Below are 12246 nucleotides of genomic sequence, written 5' to 3'. Positions count from 1 at the left end.
AGACCATCAAACACTCCATTAACTGCAACCCAAAATAACATTCTGCTTGTCCTGAACATTACAGGACAGTTTCCCGGACACAGATTAAGCCTAGACATAGACTAAAAGGCACACTCAATAGAGATTCTCCATTGAAAGGGATTTTTAGTGCAGGACTAGACCTCATCTGTGTCTGGGATACCGGCCCTACCTCTCATACAATAAAGTCAAAGTGAAGTGAGACAGGCAAGGCAGTGTATTGTACAATATAGTATTATGGAGAAAATGCTATTGAGGAGGTAGAACAGTCAGATTGAGCTGGTAACACTTTATGTAACTTGCTTTTATACATTTACATTACATTTACATTTACATTTTAGTCATTTTATCCAGAGCGACTTACAGTTAGTGAATACATATTTTTATTTTTATTTTTTATACTGGCCCCCCATGGGAATCGAACCCACAACCCTGGCGTTGCAAACGCTATGCTCTATCAACTGAGCTACATCCCTGCCGGCCATTCCCTCCCCTACCCTGGACAACGCTGGGCCAATTGTGCGCCGCCCATGAGTCTCCCGGTCGCGGCCGGCTGCGACAGAGCCTGGATTCGAACCAGGATCTCTAGTGGCACAGTTAGCACTGCGATGCAGTGCCTTAGACCACTGCGCCACTCAGGATTACGAGTGCAGTAATAACGTAATTACCAGGCTACATGGCTACAACATGTTTATACAACATTACTAAAGTAATAATAGCGTTATTACACAGTCGTAAGAGCAGCATAATGCTACGTGTTACAGATTAGTCCATCGCATTGTGTACGTTTCTTGACAACTTTTCTGACATTGTATGCTATTACAGTACTTGCTCTGTATAATTTAGTATGCAGAACAATTCCCTCAATTACTGGGTGTGTCAAACAAGGGTAAGTTAGTGAAGTCAATAAAAAATCCACACTGTACAATGGCAGCTAATTGACCTTCTCGACCTGAATGATGGAGTTATCACAAATGCAATTATAAAATGTTATGAGGCTGATAGAACCTAATAATGTTTTGGTTTTCCTCCCAATGAGCAGCATAGCTACCATTTTCCTGGTCGCCATAGCAGGCACGTTGCCTCTGACACTTATTATGTATTAAGGTTACATAATAAAGTGGCCCTCTCTCTTAGAGGTAAAATTAGTTTTATATTGGATATTCAGTGGATATTCGGTTTTCTCTTGTCAATAGTTATTGAACCAAGCATGCCCTGACCATGAAAATGGTATATTCTGAATCAGCGGTGGATGGAGAACAATCCACACCTATTTAAAAATATTTAAATCTGCAATAGCTCTTACACAAAGTGTGACATGACATTGAAAATGATATATTCTGAATCATGGGAGGATGAAGAAAAATTCACAGCTTTTTTGTTGTTAAAAAAGGGGGCGGAGGAAGGATGGAGAAAATCCACAGCTTTAAAAAAATATATATATTTCAACAACAACAAAAACATTTGTATTTTTCTCCATCCTCCCCCTGATTCAGAATAAATCATTTTCATAGTCATGGCACACTTTGTGTAGAAGCTGTTAAAGATTGTAATCCAAAATAAATAATAAAGTGTGGAATATATCATCTTCATAGTCATGGAATGCTTGGTTCAATAGCTATTGACAAGATAAAACCGAATATCCAGCGTATATCAAATATAAAACGAATTTTACCTCGGTCCAGCACCCAACATTGAAAAAGGCTTTTCCTGATCCTCACCATCTTAGTGATAGAAAGACATTAAACAGCAAACTCATCCTGATGGCCTACAGCGATTCTCTGCAATGTCTCCCTGCAAAATAGGCCATACTGTATCCTAAATCATGGCATTTATTCCATTAGAAAACAGTTAGGCTTCCCAGTGGCTATTCAAATAGTAATAATATAAGAGTAGTAAACACTTTAGGTGTGCTAGCATGCACATGTTAAACACGTATATGTAAACAACAGGTGTAAACAATAATATAGGCCTACATTATAGCCTATATTTCTTGCATATTTTTCATGTCATTAGGCTATATTACACCGAATTCCCCGCCCATTATAGATATAGCTGTTATATCTTCCTCAAAACAAGAGCTGCAGTCGTAGGCTATTCAGTGCCTTTCCAGACTGCCTAATAAAAGATTGACAGAGACCCAAAATAACCTCTCGTGCGTCTCATGGCAGCTCATATATTGTCGGAACATTATGATCCTTCATAATCAAAGATAAATAGATGTACACTACTCACCGAATTTCCTGTCTGCAGAGGCTAGAAAATAGGTTTGGGAAACAAGGACGAGAAAAATGTAAATCGAATCCATGTTTCTCATTCTTGATCCATGACACACATGCAGTTAACAATCCATTTCTTTAAGGTTTCGTTTTGTTTTATTAAAAGAGAGATGAGAGGAAGAATCAGGGAGAGGGATAGAGAGAGATGGAGATTGGAAGGTAGGGGAGAATGATAGTAGCTCCTTGGGTCTCGGCTCCTGCAGTCAGCCTCACTACGATGATCAGCCCTAAGAACAGAACCGCAACCGCTTTGGCCCCTCCTTGCTGACGTCAAGGAGAAGCGCACGTGCGGAGAGCGCAGCTAGAGCATCATTGATCGCACACAATAATACACACTGAGTATACAAAACATTAAGAACACCTGCTCTCCATGACATACAGTGCATTCGGAAAGTATTCAGAACCCTTGACTTTTCCACTTTTCTCATTGTTATTACAAATTTAGTAAAAAAATAAAAAAGTGAAATATCTTATTTACCTTTGCTATGAGACTAGACATTGAGCTCAGGTGCATCCTGTTTCCATTGATCATCCTTGAGATGTTTCTACAACATGATTGGGGTCCACATGTGGAAGAAGTTTGGAACCACCAAGACTCTTCCTAGAGCTGGCAGCCCAGCCAAACTGAGCAATCGGGGGAGAAGGGTCTTGGTCAGGGAGGTGACCAAGAACCCAATAGTCACTCTGACAGAGCTCCAGAGTTCCTCTGTGGAGATAGGAGAACCTTCCAGAAGGACAACCATCTCTGCAGCACTACACCAATCAGGCCGTTATGGTAGAGTGGCCAGACGGAAGCCACTCCTCAGTAAAAGGCACATGACAGCCCGAATGGAGTTTGCCAAAATGCACCTAAAGGACTCTCATACCATTAGAAACAAGATTCCTTGGTCTGATGAAACCAAGATTGAACTCTTTGGCCTGAATGCCAAGCGTCACGTCTGGAGGAAACCTGGCACTATCCCTACGGTGAAGCATGGTGGTGGTAGCATCATGCTGTGGGGATGTTTTTCAGTGGTAGGGAATGAGAGACTAGTCAGGATCGAGAGAAAGATGAACGTAGCAAAGTACAGAGAGATCCTTGATGTAAACCTGCTCCAGAGCGCTCAGGACCTCAGACTGGTGCCAAGGTTCACCTTCCAACAGGACATCGACCCTAAGCACACAGCCAAGACAACGCAGGAGTGGCTTCGGGACAAGTCTCTGAATGTCCTTGAGTGGCCCAGCCAGAGCCCGGACTTGAACCCAATCAAACATCTCTGGAGAGACCTGAAAATAGCTGTGCAGCGACGCTCCCCATCCAACCTGACAGAGCTTGAGAGGATCTGCAGAGAAGAATGGGAGAAACTCCCCAAATACAGGTGTGTAGCGTCATACCCAAGAAGACTCAAGGCTGTAATCGCTGCCAAAGGTGCTTCAACAAAGTACTGATAAAGGGTCTGAATACTTATGTAAATGTCATATTTCCGTTTTTTTATTTTCATACATTTACTAAAATTTCTAAAAACCTGTTTTTGCTTTGTCATTATGTGGTATTGTGTGTAGATTGATGAGGGGGGAAAACTATTTAATCCATTTTGGAATAAGGCTGTAACTTAACAAAATGTGTAAAAAGTCTAGGGGTCTGAATACTTTCTGAATGCACAGTGGACTGACCAGGTGAATTCAGGTGAAAGCTATGATCCCTTATTGATGTCACTTGTTAAATCCACTTTAATCAGTGTAAATGAAAGGGAGGAGACAGGTTAAAGGATGATTTTTAAGCCTTGAAAAGCAATGAACAACAGAATGAATGTGCCAAATGAAATGCCAATATACGCCTTCTGTTATAATTTAGGAAGCATAAACAGTAGGCCTATATTATGAGGGCATGTGAAGAAAATCCCAACTGACAGCATTTGTTCCACGAAATCCCTTTGAACATTATATCTACCTTTCTAGCATGAATCACTCTCTCACTCTCTCATTCCATATCTCTCTCTCTCTCTCTCTCTCTCTCTCTCTCTCCTCTCTCCACATCATTCCGTGGCACAGGTTCTCTCTGTCATGCAATAATAAATCATCACATCTGTTATTGCAGCACCCTGCTTTGGTGTTATCCTCTTCAGATGGAGACCTTTAATATGTAGAAGACCTACTGTACAGACTTTGAAGAGACAGCTGAGAATGGTGGGAATTGAGAACTGTAAGGTGGTTTGAGTTGACTGACATCTCTCTCTCTCTCTCTCTCTCTCTCTCTCTCTCTCTCTCTCTCTCTCTCTCTCTCTCTCTCTCTCTCTCTCTCTCTCTCTCTCTCTCTCTCTCTCTCTCTCTCTCTCTCTCTCTTCTCTCTCTCTCTCTCTCTCTCTCTCTCTCTCTCTCTCTCTCTCTCTCTCTCTCTCTCTCTCTCTCTCTCTCTCTCTCTCTCTCTCTCTCTCTCTCTCTCTCTCTCTCTCTCTCTCTCTCTCTCTCTCTCTCTCTCTCTCTCTCTCTCTCTCTCTCTCTCTCTCTCTCTCTCTCTCTCTCTCTCTCTCTCTCTCTCTCTCTTCTCCTCTTTTCTCTCTCTCTCTCTCTCTCTCTCTCTCTCTCTCTCTCTCTCTCTCAAACTAATAACCAGATAAAGAAAAGTAAACCAAGGTAATACAAATGGTAAAACAATCTCAGTCATCGTGAGCACACTGACACATACACCATTAACAAAACCAGCCCTTAAATGGCATCTTCTGTGACTCATTTGCAGTGATAGAGCTCAGGGCCCACAAGATGGGATCATTATACCTACATTGATTTAATGAAAATGAAGTAAATGAAAACACTATGACACACAAATGTAAAAAATAAGCATTAGTTCAAAAAATCAGAGCAAGTTCTACCAATAAAAGTTTGATAACAGTGGGACATTAAAATGAAGTCCATGGAGCCAAAGTAATATACAGCTTGTTGCTCTGCATATAGTAAAAGCTCTTTATTATTTAAAAGACATAAGGAGACATTCTCAAACATGGAAATTGTTTACATTTTTCTTTAAGGATATGATAAATAAGTACATAAAGAAGGTGAACCAGTTCAGAACGAGAGCAGGATAGGAGCTTCACTCCAGAGACAGTTTTCATTTGATGTCTTACATACAACTGCCAAAATAAAGGAAACACTTGAGGGGTACAAAGTATATTGAAAAGCAGGTGTTTTCACACAAGTGTGGTTCCTGAGTTAATTAAATAATTAACATCCCATCATACTTAGGGTCATGTATAACAATGCCCAGTTGCCCATTATATTATCTACCAACGTAATACAAGATCTCTAGAAGAGATCTCAGTGACTTTAAAATAGGGGTCTCAAAGGAGCATAGGGGGTTTAAAGGGTATGTGAAGGGGCGGATTGGCCATCTGGCAATTCTAGCAAATGCCAAATGGGCTGAACCATCTTTTAGTTGGGTGGGCTGGTATTTCTTAAGTACAATACCGGTGGCTAATGGACCTGTTAAGATTAGTTTAAGGATTTTTGTTAAATTCCTCTGTTGTTATAATAATATATAATGAGCATTTGGCTGATCAGTGGGCAACGGCTAGCCCCCCTATCAAGATGGGTCAGCCCGGTTTTCTGATTGAATGAGCTGAGGTCGCGCGAATTCACATTGAAAGTCAAATGTGCATCAGCAAAGAGACCCACTCTTACTCTCGGCCAAGATCATGGATCGTAAAAAACAGAAAGGTGGAGCCATAAAAAAGGCTATTGAGGCCGACGCCGCTAAATGTGTGAAAGGAACAGACTTATTTTCCAAAGGTTCTGCTTCTGTTGGTCCGAGTGCTGTGACTGTGTCTGTGAGAAATGATGCTAGGCTTAGTACAGACAGTTCAGCTGCTGCTGCAAATGACAGTGCAGTCCAGGTAGGGAGAAAACAGAAGAAGACACACTGTGACACACACTGACACAGATGTAGCCTACTACTCCCAGTTCAAATTTTTGCTGTATATTTATCATATGAAATAGTAGGCTAATTAACACTTAATTAGGGAAGGGGTGATTCGGGGAACACATATGTCAGGCATTAATTTGCAATAGCCTAAAAAGTAATTAGATTGGCTTTTAGAACACATAAGCCAATAGCCATCTATTAGACATTTATACAGTCCTTTTTTAAATACAAGTCATCATGTATTACAATGAAACACTGAAGTTCCTTAATGTTTTGGCTGTATATGTAGCCTAATATTTAAACATTTAGCTAAGTGGGCAGGGGGGGAACACGTGACAGGCACTAATTTGTAATATAAGTAGTTAGGCTGTTATAAGGTATTATTAGCCAATGCTAATCTATAAGGCATTTATTCAGTGATTTTCTTTGTCTAATATATGTGTTTATTCATTCACAACTACTGTAGGATGTTGCTGGGCTCAGCACAGACAAATATTGATATACACTACTCAAAAAAATAAAGGGAACACTTAAACAACACAATGTAACTCCAAAGTCAATCACACTTCTGTGAAATCAAACTGTCCACTTAGGAAGCAACACTGATTAACAATAAATGTCACATGCTGTTGTGCAAATGGAATAGACAACAGGTGGAAATTATAGGCAATTAGCAAGACACCCCCAATAAAGGACTGGTTTTGCAGGTGGTGACCACAGACCACTTCTCAGTTCCTATGCTTCCTGGCTGATGTTTTGGTTACTTTTGAATGCTGGCAGTGCTTTCACTCTAGTGGTAGCATGAGACGGAGTCTACAACCCACACAAGTGGCTCAGGTAGTGCAGCTCATCCAGGATGGCACATCAATGCGAGCTGTGGCAAGAAGGTTTGCTGTGTCTGTCAGCATAGTGTCCAGAGCATGGAGGCGCTACCAGGAGACAGGCCAGTACATCAGGAGACGTGGAGGAGGCCGTAGGAGGGCAAAACCCAGCAGCAAGACTGCTACCTCCGCCTTTGTGCAAGGAGGAGCAGGAGGAGCACTGCCAGAGCCCTGCAAAATGACCTCCAGCAGGCCACAAATGTGCATGTGTCTGCTCAAACGGTCAGAAACAGACACCATGAGGGTGGTATGAGGGCCCGACGTCCACAGGTGGGGGTTGTGCTTACAGCCCAACACCGTGCAGGACGTTTGGCATTTGCCAAAGAACACCAAGATTGGCAAATTCGCCACTGGCGCCCTGTGCTCTTCACAGATGAAAGCAGGTTCACACTGAGCACGTGACAGACGTGACAGAGTCTGGAGATGCCGTGGAGAACATTCTGCTGCCTGCAACATCCTCCAGCATGACCAGTTTGGCGGTGGGTCAGTAATGGTGTGGGGTGGCATTTCTTTGGGGGGCCGCACAGCCCTCCATGTGCTCGCCAGAGGTAGCCTGACTGCCATTAGGTACCGAGATGAGATCCTCAGACCCCTTGTGAGACCATATGCTGGTGCGGTTGGCCCTGGGTTCCTCCTAATGCAAGACAATGCTAGACCTCATGTGGCTGGAGTGTGTCAGCAGTTCCTGCAAGAGGAAGGCATTGATGCTATGGACTGGCCCGCCCGTTCCCCAGACCTGAATCCAATTGAGCACATCTGAGACATCATGTCTCGCTCCATCCACCAACGCCACGTTGCACCACAGACTGTCCAGGAGTTGGCGGATGCTTTAGTCCAGGTCTGGGAGGAGATCCCTCAGGAGACCATCCGCCACCTCATCAGGAGCATGCCCAGGCGTTGTAGGGAGGTCATACAGGCACGTGGAGGCCACACACACTACTGAGCCTCATTTTGACCTGTTTTAAGGACATTACATCAAAGTTGGATCAGCCTGTAGTGTGGTTTTCCACTTTAATTTTGAGGGTGACTCCAAATCCAGACCTCCATGGGTTGATAAATTTGATTTATCCATCCACCAACGCCACGTTGCACCACAGACTGTCCAGGAGTTGGCGGATGCTTTAGTCCAGGTCTGGGAAATGTAAGCATGTTTTCACTGTCATTATGGGGTATCGTGTGTAGATGGGTGTGAATACTTATGTGAATGAGGTATTTCTGTATTTCATTTTCAATAGATGTGCAAACATTTTCTTAAGCAGGTTTTCACTTTGTCATTACGGGGTATTGTGTGTAGGTGGGTAAAAAACTAATAATAATCACATTTTTTTGTGAAAAAAACATCAGTAGAGTTGGAAATGTGATGGAAACCCATTTAACTTGTATTTTATATTCGGTACATGGGAATTTAACCACAAAAGGTATTTTTATGTGCACTATGTCATCAAGCACAGAATTTTTTCTGCAACAAGTCAATTTGGTGGGAAAATGCTCATATTGTTTTTATGCGGATTTTAGAATATTTGCATGAAAATCCGTCGCCAATTGGATGGAAACCTAACTATAGACACAGCTGTACTGACAGTTTCTTCATATTTTGGCTCTATATTATATACTCTGAGTGTACAAAACATAATGAACACCTGCTCTTTCCATGACAGACTGACCAGGTGAATCCAAGTGAAAGCCCTTATTGATGTCAGTTGTTAAATCCGTTAAATCAATCAGTGTAGTTCAGTTCCATGTAGCTCAGTCTTGTGTAGCTCAGTTGGTAGATCATGGTGCTTGCAGCGCCAGGGTTGTGGGTTCGATCCCCACGGGGGACCAGTACGAAATAAATAGTAAAATGTATGCACTGACTACTGTAAGTCGCTCTGGATAAGAGTGTCTGCTACATGACTAAAATGTAAATGAAGGGGAGGAGATAGGTTAAAGGTGGATTTTTATGTACCATTCAGAGGATGAATGGGCAAGAGTGCCTTTGAATAAGGTATGGAGGTAGTAGGTGCCAGGCGCATGGGTTTGTGTCGAGAACTGCAACACTGCTGGGTTTTCACACTCAACAGTTTCCTGTATGTATCAAGAATTGACATCCAGCCAGCTTGACATGACTGTGGGAAGCATTGGAGTCAACATCGGCCAGCATCATCCTCAGACAATTGCTTTAATTTTTGTTGTAATTCTCATTTCTGGAAAAGGCTTCAAATAAAGGTTAAAATCCAAGTCATGTGACATGATCTGCCAAAACACAGGGCCCTAGGTATTATGAGTCAATGGTCATCTATTAGACATTTATTCAGTGATTTTCTTCGTCTGGCAAATGTGTTTTTATTAATTCACAACTAGGATGTTGCTGAGCTCAGCCCAGGCAGTGTGACCGCCTGGTCTTCTGGTCCCAGTGATGCAAGCCTTAGCAGCACAGACAGCTCAGTTGCTGCTGCAGCAGACTCAAGCGCAGTAGCGCTAGAAAAAAAACAGAGAGAGAGAGACACACTGACACAGGGCACAGTGCTGTAGGCTGGTGTGGCTAAAATGCCAGGGCTGAATGTATGTCCCAGTCCGCCCCTGTGTGTGTGTGTGTGTGTCTCAGTCACCAGATCTCAACCCAATTGAACACTTATGGGAGATTTCCACCACCATCAACAAAACACCAAATGATGGAATCTTTCTTGAAAGAATGGTGTCGCATCCCTCCAATAGAGTTCCAGACACTTGTAGAATCTATGCCAATGTGCATTGAAGTTGTTCTGGCGGCCCTATTAAGACACTTTATGTTGGTGTTTTCTTTATTTTGGCAGTTACCTGTAGAAACGCATACAACTACTTAAAAAAAGGACAGATGTTGCAGAGGTTTGAGAACACATAAGAACTGATACATTAGGCTACAAGCCACTATCGTACAGCCTAAACGTGGTACAATCTAAAATGCTTTCCATTATGATGCATCATTAACATGGTAACCAGATCAATAAAGTCATAACAGTGTGTTTACATCGATGTGTTACAGATATCCAGGTACAGGTGACATAATCAATAACCAATAAAGGTGAATACCCATAATGTAAACCAAAACATTATCATGTGTTTTTTTTCAAAGCGATTGCAGTAAAGAGAAGTGCTGAATAAGATGTGCATGCTGAAATGTGTTTGTAGAACAAAAACATCATTAAGACTGGTGCATTTATTGACAACAACCATGATACATATATTTCATATGTTGTGATTTCAGAGTTGGGAAATCAATTATCATAAGCCACAATGATTTGAAGAAGGCTGGAATATCCCTGTGAGGTTAACTAAGCCAAGTTATGTTATTATTACTGTTGCTAACACTGCTGATGCTTTAAAAGACTAAACATGCAGAAACGAATAGTGTGCAAACAAGCATACATATTTGGTTTAGTTAAAACCCAACATAGACAAGTATTTTATTTTATTGTCTCTTTGGTGGCCAAGTACTATACATGGTGTCCTATTTCCCCTAGAGAAGAGACTGGCATAGTTCAACTTAGCTCTGATTTGGTTTGCATGTAGTTTGTTGAATTATAAAATAAAAATGGTCATTTTGACCAAGCAAAACCCACCTCTACTAACACTATAATAAACCTTCTCTTTAGTCCTCATTGTCATTGTACATATTTACATATTCATATGTTGTACATTCCCCACATAAAACAATGCAGCAAAACCTGCTGTAACAGCCATAGCAAGAAAATATATATTTTGTTACAGTCCTCAAATCATTTTCTTTTAAAATACGGAGAAAAAATATATAATTTGTTTTAACACATACTCCCTTTCTTACTATTGCACTGGATAATTTCTAAGTGGGGAGAGATAACGATGCAACTGATGTGTATAAATGAATATCAAAATATATATATCTTTTTTTTTACAATTGCAAGTCTTGTAAATAAACCATCATTAAAAAAAGGGAAACCCCCCCAGAAATTGCCCATGGGTTTAAAAGCAATTGTATGAAAAAGTCAGTTACGTTTGCTCAGGGGCCGTATAAGCGAAGCGTCTCAGAGTAGGAGTGCTGATCTAGGATCATTTCACACCTAACCATGAATCGTATTCATTGTTATCCAAAAAGCACTAAATCAGCACTACTCTACAGACTATGATTGACACATAGGGCCCTGGTGGCAATGATACGTGTGTGAAGACTTGGTTAGGTCCTCCTCTACCTCTCACCGTGAAGTCTATAGCTGCTGGATAGTTTTTCTCAGACCATGCTCACTCAACTCATACCTAGTAGCAAAGACAGGAGACACATTGTAAAACATAAAATAAAAATATGGAATAACAAACACTTATTCTATGCTTGATTCCTTGATTCTTATGATGAAAGCTCTTATGAAATTCTTCTAAGAATTCCCAAATATGTGTGTAAACATGTGAACATGACTGGACATCACTGGACTTAATTGTATTAACAATTGTACAAAAAATATACACTAGCGTTCAAAAGTTTGGGGTCACTTAGAAATGTCCTTGTTTTTGAAAGAAATGCAATTTTTTGTCCATTAAAATAACATAAAATTGATCAGAAATACATTGTAGACATTGTTAATGTTGTAAATGGCTATTGTAGCTGGAAATGGCTGATTTTTAATGGAATATCTACATAGGCGTACAGAGGCCCATTATCAGCAACCATCAGTCCTGTGTCCCAATGGCACGTTGTGTTTGTTAATCCAAGTTTATCATTTTAAAAGGCTAATTGATCATTAGAAAACCCTTTTGCAATTATGTTAGCACAGCTGAAAACTGTTGTGCTGATTAAAGAAGCAATAAAACTGGCCTTCTTGAGACTAGTTGAGTATCTGGAGCATCAGCAATTGTGGGTTCGATTACAGGCTCAAAATGGCCAGAAACAAAGAACTTGCTTCTGAAACTCGTCAGTCTATTCTTGTTCTGAGAAATAAAGGCTATTCCATGCGAGAAATTGCCAAGAAACTGAAGATCTCGTACAACGCTGTGTACTACTCCCTTCACAGAACAGCGCAAACTGGCTCTAACCAGAATAGAAAGAGTGGGAGGCCCCGGTGCACAACTGAGCAAGAGGACAAATACATTAGAGTGTCTAGTTTGAGAAACAGACGCCTCACAGATCCTCAGCTGGCAGCTTCATTAAATAGTACCCGCAAAACACCAGTCTCAACGTCAACAG

At 41.3% G+C, this 12246-nt stretch overlaps 2 protein-coding genes across 3 annotated transcripts in view; both read right to left on the bottom strand.

The window, feature by feature from the left end:
• The window catches only part of LOC121535178 (receptor-type tyrosine-protein phosphatase N2-like), a 154528-nt gene extending 151999 nt beyond the window's left edge, over positions 1 to 2529 (bottom strand). Inside the window, exon 1 of the mRNA XM_041841970.1 lies at positions 2254 to 2529. Coding sequence (XP_041697904.1) covers positions 2254 to 2335 — 82 coding nt within the window. The 5' untranslated portion in view covers positions 2336 to 2529. The remainder of the gene's footprint in view (positions 1 to 2253) is intronic.
• A 7309-nt stretch (positions 2530 to 9838) lies between these two features.
• LOC121535177 (extended synaptotagmin-2) overlaps positions 9839 to 12246 on the bottom strand; it is a 72526-nt gene continuing 70118 nt past the window's right edge. For both annotated transcript variants that reach the window (XM_041841968.1, XM_041841969.1), the window contains exon 23: positions 9839 to 11324. In XM_041841968.1, coding sequence (XP_041697902.1) covers positions 11276 to 11324 — 49 coding nt within the window. In that variant the 3' untranslated portion in view covers positions 9839 to 11275. The remainder of the gene's footprint in view (positions 11325 to 12246) is intronic.

Source organism: Coregonus clupeaformis, chromosome 21 (assembly GCF_020615455.1).
Source record: "Coregonus clupeaformis isolate EN_2021a chromosome 21, ASM2061545v1, whole genome shotgun sequence".
Taxonomy (NCBI): Eukaryota; Metazoa; Chordata; class Actinopteri; order Salmoniformes; family Salmonidae; genus Coregonus; species Coregonus clupeaformis.
This window is presented reverse-complemented; position numbering and strand designations above follow the sequence as displayed.